This window comes from Triturus cristatus, chromosome 4_2 (genome assembly GCF_964204655.1).
Source record: "Triturus cristatus chromosome 4_2, aTriCri1.1, whole genome shotgun sequence".
Classification (NCBI taxonomy): domain Eukaryota; kingdom Metazoa; phylum Chordata; class Amphibia; order Caudata; family Salamandridae; genus Triturus; species Triturus cristatus.
In genome coordinates, this window is record NC_140586.1 from 241,631,882 (window position 1) to 241,645,503 (window position 13,622).

The 13,622-nt window shown below is 47.3% G+C and overlaps 1 protein-coding gene across 4 annotated transcripts in view; it reads right to left on the reverse strand.

The window, feature by feature from the left end:
• Positions 1–12,908, reverse strand: part of TOM1 (target of myb1 membrane trafficking protein) — a 335,348-nt gene extending 322,440 nt beyond the window's left edge. Inside the window, exon 1 of one of the 4 annotated variants that reach the window (XM_085601392.1) lies at positions 12,730–12,908. In XM_085601392.1, the coding sequence (XP_085457518.1) occupies positions 12,730–12,781 (52 nt within the window). In that variant the 5' untranslated portion in view covers positions 12,782–12,908. The remainder of the gene's footprint in view (positions 1–12,729) is intronic. The other 3 variants (XM_085601391.1, XM_085601394.1, XM_085601393.1) reach the window with 3 other exon arrangements.
• Positions 12,909–13,622: the final 714 nt, after the last annotated feature.

The following is a 13,622-nucleotide window of genomic DNA, read 5'->3' on the forward strand; positions in this document are numbered from 1 at the left end:
GCCGCCATGATGGGAGAGGAGAGTAAAGATGGAAAAAAGACTCAACAATAAGGAGGTCTTTGAAATCGGAGAAAAGTACATCAGTGAGAAGAACATTTTACATATTGGCAATCATGAGTAAAATCCACAAAATTATATATTATGCGCCAAAGTATGAGAAGGGAGTTAAAACACCACATAATACAAATTACTTCATATCAGTGAGAGAATGGCGTGTGGGGCACTAAAGCGTAAAACCGCGCCGCCATGCTGGGGGAAGAAAAAGGATGGAAAAGGGGATAGACAGGGATTCAGCAAAGAAAAAGTCATCAAAATTACGACGAGTTTGGGAAAAAGTACATCAGTAAGAAAAACACATTTTCATTATTGACAGTCATGAGGAGAATAGAATTTTTAGGTCTCGGCTAGCGATGGCTGCGCTTGCGCAGTCTCGCTCGCGAGACATAATGACTTGGGAGAAGAGGGGCTTGAACCCGCCCCTCTTCTTCCCTGTTCTCCATTGGCTGGCCTAGTAAATGCTGGCCAGCCATTGGAGAAGAGGTCCCGTCACTCTAATCCTGCCCCGTCCTTTTCGGATCGGGGGGCGTGTTTTTGGCGAAAAGTCTCAGGGAGGAGACAACAGCAAAACACGCCCCCGAATCCGAAAACGAGGCTGCGGTTCTCTGAGGCATATCTTCTCTGCCTCGGAGAAAGGCGGTGGTGTCCCGGCGTTGCTCCCTCACCTTAAATTGATTGACGGGAAAGTTTCTGCACAGGGAAGGTGTGTGGAGTCGGGAACGGGGCAGAGAGGGGGAGGGAGGGATCCTCGCTTTGCGTCAGGTGGCAGCGGGGACTGTGTGGCGACGCGGCGCTATCTTCCCTTCTGAATTCACGACCTCTAGCTCCTGGTACGCCGGTGAAACTTGACAAAGGTCCTATCGGACAGGCTGCAGCATCTTTTCAGTGCGGACAGTTCAGGGGGTTTCTCGGGCGAACGCTGCGATGCCAGCTGCTCAGTGTGTGCTACACATTGTAGTAAGAGCTTAAGCCGCGGCTGCTCCGGCCCTGGTGTCAGGAGTTGAGGTGGAATGCTTCTGTCTGCCTTCTTTGGAAGAAAAAACTTGGCAGATAAATCAGGCACAGGTTTCTCCGTTACTTCCTCTGAATCAGTGCAATAAATTTGCCCGGAGCGCGGGGATTAGCGGAAGAATTACAAAGGAGCTCATTTGTCCGCCTTCAGCGCTCATTCCCAAACGATGCCTGAAACCTCACTCAATGCTTGTGCGTCTCACACGCGTGTCTCACTGGCGCAGTGTCACACACTGCGCGGCATCGTCATTCAGTAGATGCGTGCCTCACCCTCAAGAGCCGCAGGAGGGCAGTGTCAGTCAGCGGGTGCGCGCGTCACTCGCAGGAGTGCGTCGTCTCTCGTTGGATGAAAGTCTCACTCCTGGAACCCTGTCTCATTCACTGAAAGCAAGCATCACTCCTGCTACACCGTCTCTCTCAGTGCGAGTCTCACATTTGAAGCACAACCTTCTACTCAGTGGATTCAAGAGTCACACGCTGCACAGCATTTATAAAGCGTTTTTTACCAATTAGGGGCTTACAAAGCACGCCAACGCGCACCAGTATCCCGGGCATCCTTTCTGGAGTGCCAGTTAAGTTATAGATTGAGCTGTATGGGGGTTTGGGGGAGGGGCCTGTTTTTTTGAGATGGACTCTAAACATGGCGCGGAAGCGTTGCTGCACTGACCTGCTCATGAGGGGTTGATGAATAATGTGAGAGCAGACACGTCTGCGGATGGGGATAAGATTCTAATTCCTGAGTTAATTATAATAACATAGCACTGGTAGAGCCAATTTTTAAGTGCTATCTAGAATTTAGGATGGTTATAAATGACTCCTATTCTTGCTGCAAAAGTTTTTTTCTCTATTTTAGACATTAGGAGCCAGAAGGATTTCTACCCCCGCCCCCCCCCCCCTAAAAGTTATTTAAGGAAACGGGAGATGGTAGCAGAGTGAGCTTTAATCAAAGTGATCTGCCTTGGTTGTCTCACAGTGTTTGCTGGCGGAAGTGCGGATCCTAAGTGGGCAATTGGACAATTATTCTTGCACTTTAATTTGAAACTGATAGGTGTACCCCCAGAGCAGCCAATTTAGAAATTGAAGTGCTGGAGAAACATGTGACCTGATATTAAGGTTAAGAAGTTATCTCGCTGCATTCTGGATTCTCTATAGCTCTTTTAATAATCTGGTGTTATCCAAAGACCTTGTGATTTTTCAAAAATGTATAAGTCAAATAGGTATTGGGGCTTTCAGCCAGGCTTCTTAATACTTTGTTCCGTTGATGTGCAATTTACATTTTTCTTCCACCTACTACAGCATGGGAATCGGCCAGTCCACTCAAGCCATTTGCTAACTTCAATGTAAATAATGGTATTTTTGTCTTTCACAAGTAAAACATGGGCACACAAAAGTAGTTCTTTTAAATGCCAGGGACTTCTATAGCAATGTGTACTTTCGGAGTTAAAAAAAGTACTTTTACTTTTAGCAGCACTCCCAACAGTAACATTTCTCAAAACCTTTGACAAAAGCAGGCATTAAATAAGCCAAAATGCTGACTGCCAATGCCAGACTTATTGGCTATTCCAATGTGTGATCACTTAAAGTGAAGTTCCAAGGCATCTACTGTTGGTGTAGTCTAGCAGACGGAGTGCTAGATTGAAGTAGTTCATACCTTTTGATGGAATCTCAAGTAAGGAAAACATTGATGTAGCCATCTCATCAAATAAAAGGCTCCATTTGTTACTTGGTTAAGTTGACAGGTCAGGGAGGAGTTCAAGCCCCTGATCACACCTTGAATCTCATTCAGTTCGAGTCTCTGGTACAGAGTGGGTTGTTGGACCATATCAAAGGCGTCAGGCATGTCACTACTCCATTAGAGTCCACAGGGAGCTCGACGCTTTCCTATATGGCGATTTGTGCATATCTTTTGCTTCTTTCTGGCAGGATCCTGCTTGGACACAAAGGCAGCTCTTTCAATCAGCTTGCTTCGGAGACAACCATTGAAAGTTCTGTCATATATGGGGATATTGGGTGGGTCCCCTTTTTAGGTCTCGGCTGCGAAGGCTGCGCTTGCGCAGTCTCGCTCCGAGATTTAATGAATTTGAGTGACTTTGAGAAGAGGGGCTTGCACCCGCCCCTCTTCTCTCCTGTTCTCCATTGGCTGGCCTCTTAAATGCTGGCCAGCCACTGGAGAAGAGGTCCAGTCACTCCGTTGAAGCCCCGTCCTTTTCGGATCGGGGGGCGTGTTTTTTCGTTGCTTTTCGCAGGGCGTGTTTTTCTCTCCTCCAGCCAATGGCAAGAGGAGAGAAAAAGAAACACGCCCCCGAATCCGAAACCGAGGCTGCGTTTCTCCGAGGCAGTTCTTCTCTGCCTCGGAGAAAGGCGGTGGTGTCCCGGCGTTGCTCCCTCACCTTAAATTGATTGACGGGACTTGCAGCCATCTAACTCATTGTACATTACGCCACTTAATCTTGGAGAGAAATGTTCGTAAAAAAACTGCACAGCACACATGGCTTCAAGTTGAGGACGTGCTTTAGGGGGAAGAGTTCAATAGATAGACGCTGGTGCCACAAATAACATCTCCGCGTCACTCGACTACACCCTGTATTCCGGCACCAACAAGATGAGGGGAAGCTTCGCAGATCGGGCGCCATGGGCATGATCCCCCCCCCGCCTGTGCGAAAGGCCAGCCCTTGCCTGCATGAGTGGATTTCACACCTCCTTCCCGCACTGCACAGCTCTTCCGAGTTACGGTCCAACCCTGGTGAGGTGTTTGTTTGTCCAAACTCTTGACAACTGCCGGTACTCTCACAATCAAAATAAAAAGCGGCCGGTGCTCAGTACCATTTAAAGCACTGACCGGGACGCATTTAACCAGCCCCACCCCCCGCGCTTAATGCTGAATTTAATTGACTGGGGAAGTTTACTAGAACCTGGAACACTGGCATCCTCGATACACGAAATGTGGCGGCACTAAAGGCCAAGCGCTGGGCAGGGGGTGACGCTGCTGCCAAGGGACGAGCTCGGCCCGCAGTGCCCACCCCTCACATGCCCCGCTCCGGCCCTGGCTCTTACAGCGCTCGTGCAGCTGCAGACATTCCCAGAGCGGGCCGGGCCACAAGCCATCGCCTCACCCAAACCCACTTCTCATTGTGACGTATCACCTTTCGCACCTGAACCCCATGACGGCAGGTAGACTGAACTCCACAGCGCGAGCCGGGACTCTGTGAAATGCTCACACCGGAAGTGTTAGATCGAGGGGCGCGTGTGCATGCCGGAATATGTGTGTACGTTTGTATGCCGTAACTTGGAGCTCCGGCATTTGATTCCTTTCGATTACAAGTTTATTATCTTATCAAACTTCGAATCCCCATTCATGTTGGTATTTGTTGTTTTTCACTTATGTTGACCCATCGTCCTAAAAACCTAAAAACTCTTCGAATGATTCCCAGGCAAACGCGTGTATATGCATACTTTACTGCCCCGTTTCTGATTACTATGGGGTAATCAGGCTGTGTCCGGTGGGCTGTGCTAAAAGATCAACTCTCAGCCCCTCCCTTCTCCTGGACTCTTCCTTCCCCCCCCCCCCGCACCCTACGCTCCTGTCTGGGTTAAGTGAGACCCTCGGGGTCCCGGCGTCAATTTATTTTGGAGGATGCCCAGGTGAGTCAGCAACTAAATTCCTGATCTTTATCAGCAACAATTTAGTTTGTGTTGAGAGCTCCGTAACGGAGCCAATAATAATTATTTAAATAATGCTGTATTAGAAATCGTAGCTGTCTTTCATTGAAGTGTGTGTGTGTGGGTGTAACGCCCTGAACGTCTCAGGATCGTTTAACAGACACGACAATGAGGACGCAACCACTTATGAAGGGTTAGTTATTTTAATGAAGGCAAATATAATACAAGGAATAAACAAAAGTTATAGTCACTGGAATCCTCCAGGCTAAGTACGTTACCAGCCCACAGCACGGATGGTCCTAACCGTCCTCTGCATATACGCCGATCCCGGCGTATGCCAACAGAGGGCAGAAATGAAATGGCCGACAATGCCAATCGGTAGGCTGTGAGGGGCACGAAGAGTGTTGGGGAGAATCAAGGAGTCAGGGAAACACCCAGCCGGGGTCTCTACCTGAAGGGAGCAGCCGCTCAACCTCTTCCTCAGACTGCACCGGGACGCGGAGTCACCTCCTGGTGATGCGTCACCGATACCCCAATCAAAAGCAAGAAGACTGAACCGAGAGCAGCCGCTCGATCGATCCTGTAGACTTCCGAGTCTGTAACGCGGCAAACACCTCCTGGTGTGCGTTACAGCTGGCAGTCCCTGTGTCTCTGGTCGGGCTGGGAGTTACGACTCCAACCAGCAAAAGCGCCACTGCGCTTGGACTCTGCCGAGTCAAAAAGCGAAGCTCACTGGTTGACCGGTAGAGCTTCCGGGTCCTTCACAGGTGACGATGGGGCAAGACACGGCCCAGGGAGTAACGACTCGACCTACCTCCGTTCTTGCCTTACTGGAGCACCACTCCGGAACACTGCTCTTCAAGAAGCAGGTACGTCGGTGTAAACACAATATCCGACAGCGTTGTACCTCCCGGTTCCTCCCTTTATAGGGCGTGTTTTCCTTGAGTTATGTAACAGCTCTCCTGTTTACATAAGGGCGTGTTTTCCTTGAGTTATGTAACAGCTCTCCTGTTTACATAAGGGCGTGTTTTCCTTGAGTTATGTAACAGCTCTCCTGTTTACATAAGGGCGTGTTTTCCTTGAGTTATGTAACAGCTCTCCTGTTTACATAAGGGCGTGTTTCCCTTGAGTTATGTAACAGCTCTCCTGTTTACATAACCTCTCAACCGCTAAGCATCCTGGGAGATGTAGTCCGTTTTTGCTGGTTACCGTTTTCCTCCCCTCGCATGACAGGAATTCTTGACAGTGGGTGGCTGTGTGTGGGTGGCTCTGTGTGTGTGTGGCTGGCTCTGTGTGTGTGTGTGGCTGGCTCTGTGTGTGTGTGTGGGAGGCTCTGTGTGTGGGAGGCTCTGTGTGTGGGAGGCTCTGTGTGTGTGTGTGGGAGGCTCTGTGTGTGTGTCTGGCTCTGTGTGTCTGTGGGTGGCTTTTTTTGTAGGTGGCTATATGTGTGGTGGCTCTGTCTGTGTGTGGGTAACTGTGTGTGTGTGTGTAGGTGGCTCTGTGGGTGGCTCTATTTGTGTGTGGGTTGCTCTATGTGAGTGACTCTGTGTGGGTGGCTCTGTGTGTGTGTGGGTGGCTTTGTGTGTGTGGCTCTGTGTGTGGGTGCAAATGCAATAGGTCTCGCATTTGAGAGGGATTAAGCTATTGACATTGTAAATAACAATGCAGTTTCTTTAAATGTTTGAAAAACAAAAACAAAAATAATGTCATGAGCAATGCCAATAGCTCTAACTTTAACAATGCCGAGACCATTGCATTGTAAATGCTTGTTTATATTATGCGCCACAGTATGAAAGAGGGAAGAAAATTATGCCATGTAAAGACAGGATATTTCATCACAATGAGAGAATGTTTAAGAAGAGTCAATCTCAATCAGACATAAGAAACTCAGAGACTGAGGGTATCCTAAGAGACTTGTACGTAACGCACAAAAACGAGCATGGTATTGCCCAAGGGAAGTTCTCCTATCTCCTAGAACTAAAACCAATACCGACCGTATAGTTTGCGTCACTACCTTCTCCCCCGCTTCTAATCAAATTCGCAAATCTATTTTGCAACACTGGCCAGTGTTAAATGCGGGTAATCTTTCAATAGAGCGACCCTTGTTTGCCTTCCGAAAGAGCCGTAACCTCAAGGATCATTTAGTAAGGGCCGCCCTACCTCCCACTCGTCCCATGGCGACCTTGGACGCTCACTGGGGTCTTGCACCCCTCATTGGTCATGCTAAATGTGGTAATTGTAATGTATGCAGCACGACTATAGAAGGAAAGAGTTTTGTATTTAACAATGTTTCTATCACTCGGACTTCCTTTTCCAATTGTAACACCAGCAACGTCATTTATTTGATTTCCTGTCCCTGTAACAAAGTTTACATTGGCCAAACTACACAAAAAGTCAAACTACGCATTGGTCAGCACAGAAGTAGAGTGCGCTGCAAAACCCTCAACGCCCCTCTTGTCGAACATTTTTCTGAAATGGGGCACACAGAGGATGACATCAAGTGGACAATTATCAAGACCATCAAGCAACCCCCAAGGGGCGGGGACATTGCAAAAATCCTAAATAAAGAAGAACTAAGAATGATCATTCGTACCAACAGCATCAGGGATGGTTTGAACCGCAATGAGGACTGGACCAATCTCATCTAATTCTCACTGGAATGGTTCTGTCTTTTTCCCCCCATTGACGATTTCTTTTACAGTTCTTCAGAGGTTGTTTTAAATCCACACCTTGTTTTCATTGAAATTTCTTATGTCTGATTGAGATTGACTCTTCTTAAACATTCTCTCATTGTGATGAAATATCCTGTCTTTACATGGCATAATTTTCTTCCCTCTTTCATACTGCGGCGCATAATATAAAAAATTATATTCTCCTCATGACTGTCAATAATGAAAATGTGTTTTTCTTACTGATGTACTTTTTCCCAAACTCGTCGTAATTTTGATGACTTTTTCTTTGCTGAATCCCTGTCTATCCCCTTTTCCATCCTTTTTCTTCCCCCAGCATGGCGGCGCGGTTTTACGCTCTAGTGCCCCACACGCCATTCTCTCACTGATATGAAGTAATTTGTATTATGTGGTGTTTTAACTCCCTTCTCATACTTTGGCGCATAATATATAATTTTGTGGATTTTACTCATGATTGCCAATATGTAAAATGTTCTTCTCACTGATGTACTTTTCTCCGATTTCAAAGACCTCCTTATTGTGGAGTCTTTTTTCTATCTTTACTCTCCTCTCCCATCATGGCGGCGCGGTTTTACGCTCTAGTGCCCCACACGCCCATGCTGCATGTATACCAGCACGCTTCCCTGTTTTTCCTCGTCACTTGTGCATCGTTACCGGAGGACGCCAACTGATCTCGGTAAGCGCTCTAACCTTCGCCCCTCACGGGTTCACCCACCACGGATCAATTCACTAACTTGCACTTTCCCCTTTCCAGTGCAATTTCACGGATCATTCATCGGAGCAACCTATCCGAATTGCCCGGTTCTTCTGGATGCCAGGTACCTCCCTTCGTACCTACTTTTTCCAGTTCTCGGATTACCTATCGGAGTAACTTATCCGAATTGCCCGGTTCCGACCATAATCAGGTACCTCTCCCTGCCCGCCATTTCCGTCTCGGCGCCCCTATCCGTTCACTTGCTCACTGCCTTACGTGCCTTCCTTCTTCCCCAGCAATCGTTACGGTTACACCCGTACTCTCGAGCCTCCTGTCAGACTTTAATTTCTACTACAAGATGTGAGTTCCATTATTCCGACATTGAACACGTCTGGAATCCGTTTTTCCTCACTACGGTAAGCGGGCCATTTGGCTACCCTACATCCCGTGCTGTGATCCACATAATGACCGGCAGTCACCACCCAATGCCTGCACGACTTCGTCCACACTTTATGCGGCTCAAATCTCTCCACCCATCAGACCCGGTTTTACAGCCGTTCGTAGCACTCTCTTATCGGCGCCATTCTAATGCTTGCCTTTCCCACCCCCTCAATCTTCCGTGAATCAGAGAACCATCCGGTTACTTCACTAGTTCACCCGCTGGCTTCTTAACGACCGCCACATTTTCTAATATGCATGCACTCACAAGCGGCATGTGCACTGCGCACAATTGTGGCTAAAATTACCGGAGCTGCCTTATCCTAGCTCTAATTTTCCCTTTTTTTCCCCTCTTTCACTCTTACTTCCCCTCTCATTGCCCTACAGGCAATTTCTTTCAATACCAGGCTTGTACATTCTACCGTCCTGATGATGATCCTTGTATCCCTGTAATAGGATCGAAACGTCGTCGACCCCGATCTAAACAGCGTGCGCATTAACCCATTACGTAAAAAAGTGCATTGTCTGTATGGAATAAGCTTAAAACAATGGATTTTGTAAATAAGCTCCTTTGCCTTGCCTGAAATGTCTGTTTGTTTTGTATATGTCTTTTTTTCCCAACAGATGCAGGACTGTGGCCCACATATGTTTTGCTGTTGACTATGGTTTGTGTTTCATTGAAGAATTAAACTGGGTGTCCGGCTGGACATTCTTAATATAGTTTCGATTCTGTACTATATTTATTCCCTTTATTCCTTAAACCATTTGAGGACCACTGTTTGTTTGGAATCAATCTCAAAATGGCGGCACGCACTGTAACGCTGACCCGGGTGGCTCACGGCATGAACAAACACCATACGTTGCCGAGCATCTATGCACAAGAAGGGAATGAAGGGACGTCACAGAAGAACATGAGGAGGCATCGTAGGAACGAGCAGGACGTCACGGAGGCTTCACTGAACAAAGCGGGTGAGAGCGTGCGGTGAAATATGTGCGCTGAAGTGAGCTCGTGCGACGTTTGAAATTAGAAAATGGCAATTCAAATGGAAACAGCGACCGAACTGTCCAAGAGACGCACAGATACAGTCCCAAAGCCTCACAAAATCCTAGAAGGCACATCCACACCCGATCACATGGGTTGTGTGTAGGAGAACCAGCAGCAAACGAAAAACGACTTCCAACTCCCAGCGACTCACACATCAGCGCAAAGCTGGCAAAATACATCAGGACAGGGAGAACCAACTGTCTTTATCGTAGGGTCAGGGGTCTCTCAAATCAGTTGCAGCACTAAAAATGCTGAAAGTCGGCAAATTCCCTTTGGCAGATAATTTGGTCCGGGACACAGCGGAGACAGCGGGCATCATTTGCAGTTACCAGACACAGTTGGGGTTAGATCTTTGCCCCAGAACGCCATAAATCTTGCCAGACTGTTTTAACACGTTGTCGAATTAAGATATTACAGCACTTTAAACACTGCCAGTTAGTTATGAAAAACGAATGTCAGAACGTAGTTCACAGGGTTTCTCAATTTGGCCAAAATAAGTAGAAATGCAGGGAAATCCTCACGAAGGCAGAAGGTTACAGCAGGGACTGGCATAATAAAGAAGAGGAGGACGACCGGTGGATTGGTCACTGGTGGGGTTGGCCAGTATGCTTAAGAAAGAAAACAAAGTCCATTACCTTGAAGTTGCTTAGAATTTGAAAATGTCAAGAATTCCTGTCATGCGAGGGGAGGAAAACGGTAACCAGCGAAAACGGACTACATCTCCCAGGATGCTTAGCGGTTGAGAGGTTATGTAAACAGGAGAGCTGTTACATAACACAAGGAAAACACGCCCTTATGTAAACAGGAGAGCTGTTACATAACTCAAGGAAAACACGCCCTTATGTAAACAGGAGAGCTGTTACATAACTCAAGGAAAACACGCCCTATAAAGGGAGGAACCGGGAGGTACAAGGCTGTCGGATATTGTGTTTACACCGACGTACCTGCTTCGTGAAGAGCAGTGTTCCGGAGTGGTGCTCCAGTAAGGCAAGAACGGAGGTAGGTCGAGTCGTTACTCCCTGGGCCGTGTCTTGTCCCATCGTCACCTGTGAAGGACCCGGAAGCTCTACCGGTCTACCATTGAGCTTCGCTTTTTTGACTCGGCTGAGTCAAAGCGCAGTGGCGCTTTTGCTGGTTGGAGTCGTACTCCCAGCCCGACCAGAGATACAGGGACTGCCAGCTGTAACGCACACCAGGAGGTGTTTGCCGCGTTACAGACTCGGAAGTCCACAGGATCGATCGAGCGGCTGCTCTCGGTTCAGTCTTCTTGCTGTAGATTGGGGTATCGGTGACGCATCACCAGGAGGTGACTCCGCGTCCCGGTGGAGTCTGAGGAAGAGGTTGAGCGGCTGCTCCCTTCAGGTAGAGGCCCCGGCTGGGTGTTTCCCTGACTCCTCGATTCTCCCCAACACTCTTCGTGCCCCTCACAGCCTACCGATTGGCATTGTCGGCCATTTCATTTCTGCCCTCTGTTGGCATACGCCGGGATCGGCGTGTATGCAGAGGACGGTTAGGACCATCCGTGCTGTGGGCTGGTAATGTACTTAGCCTGGAGGATTCCAGTGGCTATAACTTTTGTTTATTCTTTGTCTTATTTTTGCCTTCATTAAAATAACTAACCCTTCACAAGTGGTTGCGTCCTCATTATCGTGTCTGTTAAACGATCCTGAGACGTTCAGGGCGTTACAGAAAATGCTTGTAGGTTTCTTAGTTGCTGAAAGAAGGTTACTTGAAATGAAAGTCCATAGAATTTGAATCCACACCGGGGTTTGAAGACCAGATCGTCGCCAAAATAAGTGTAGTGAAGGATGATCATTGAATCCAGGTAATTGATCAAGTATATTTATTAAAAGTAGATGGTACAGGATAAGAGTACATAAATTAAGTTAAAGTAAAAGTAAAGGAAATAATAAAACCCCACCAGGAGCAGGATGGTACCAGCTCAGCCCTAACTCTCAACTGACAACCCAGAGCACTGCAGCATTCTAATACATCATCATGATGTCAACATTCTACAGGCTAGGCAGGAGACTATGGGGAAGGAAGTGTGAAGTGCCGTCACTACAGATGTGATGTGAATGGGTAAACAGTGTACGTGCTACACATGAGGCATATGTTGTTGCATGATAAAAAAAAACTAATGGAACACATCTGGAAAAGACATATGCTGATAGGGAAGGCAAAATGAAGTAAAATGTTTTATATGTGCAAGGACTGCATCACTAACATAAATAACCCTAAAGGAAGGGCTTACAATTGTTCTGTACATTCTGTAGGGAGGCCAGTAAATGAGAGAGCATGCGGTCTTGTTTAACATGAGCCACCAATAGGCACTGTGAGAAGCCCTCGCTGCCTTAATCATCAACTTCACAACTCTCAAGCGAGCTTCCATCACGCACATAACATGAACTTATGCAGACACGTAGAGACTACTTAATATACATTTAATGTACTAGACAGGAATCCCATATTGTATGGAAATATACTACAGAAACACAAATTTCAGTCTGGTCTGCGGTCTCAGGACTGGCTGTCGATCTCACCTGCAGTGACTGCACTGACCAGGCTGCTGCTGTGTCACTGCCTGCCAAGAGGTCTAGGCAGAACACCAAGTTCCTCGAACTTGCCAGCCCTTATGGCGCTGCAGGTTTCTTGTCTGAGCACCAGCTTCAAAGCTTAATGTTGGAATGCTGCTGCTAAGAGAGGTGGCTTTCTCTCGAGACACACGGTGGTCAAACTTCAGGTTAATATACATTGTTAAACATTTGAGCCCAGATCATGTTTCTATTTGCAACCACTGTCACCTCTCAGAGCTCATTAACACCGCTCGGTCACTGCTTAAAAATCAAGCAGATAGGCGCTGGCTTTACACATACCATAGCCGAGATCAAAGCTCCTCGAGCAATGCTGCAGAGGATCTAACAATGTCTGGCAATGCATTTTAGTGCGGCGATGTAGTGACACCCACTTAAATCCGCTAAGCCAACTCCTGGTACTTGACAGGGCTGTGATAACATATGACAATGTGGACCCTTGCCCCACCTCTAATGTTTCTAGTGTTGGCATAATCACGTGACGCGGAAGTGAAGTATAGCCCCCCTCATGTATCACGTGACTACCCACTACGTACTTACCTACGCGCTGTCCCACTGGGGAGACGAAGGGGTTCCCAAGAAGAAAGTCCATGATTAAGGTGACTGAACAGGCAGTAAGCTACAGCCTACAGACCGGCCAGGGGGTCATATGACCAGTTGAGACCGAGCCCTGCCTTTTCCCAACGTGACCTCGAGGGCAGCGACACAAGAAAAGGACTGCGGAAGACGATGAAGAATGGACCCTCCAAGGATACGACGCGATGGCCGCCATATTGTAGTATCTCATTTGTAAGTCCTGAAATGGGATAGAGTGGACTTAAGTAAATATATGGTAAAAGGAACATATTTATAAATTATGTAACGCGACACATGGCGATTTTTTTTAAAGCGATTCACGTTTTATGGTTGATTTTAGTTTTTAAATGATGTGATTTCTTTCTATTAACTCAGTACGTAGAGCCGCTTTTGTGGATAATGTATTGTTTTCTTTTCTAATCGAAGCACACAGCGCTCCAGAATTAACTTTACCAACCTGTGTCTTTTGGACTTGGCAATATTATTGTTAAAGGCTGTCAATGAGGTACTGATGAACAACTAGCGGTTGAACTGATCAATAGAACGTGCCGACGTGGGCGCCATGATACATGAATTTTCTGTGGAACAGGCAGACCTTCACTTGCGGCACTGCCGTTAGTATAGCACTTTTAGTGCTGGTGTAAGCATCACTGCAATAAAATGCTATCTCACGCATATTAATGCTAGCTCCTATACATCACAAGGTGCTGGAGCTCAAAGCAGTGGTTGGTACTTAGCTGCAGTCGGAGTGTGGGCCTGGCTCAGGTCCAGTAGAAGAGAATAGTTGCCATGGAAATCTCAGCCTGGGCCTGGCTAAAGTTGTTTAATTGGTTACACAGTAACAGAGTTGGCTCAGG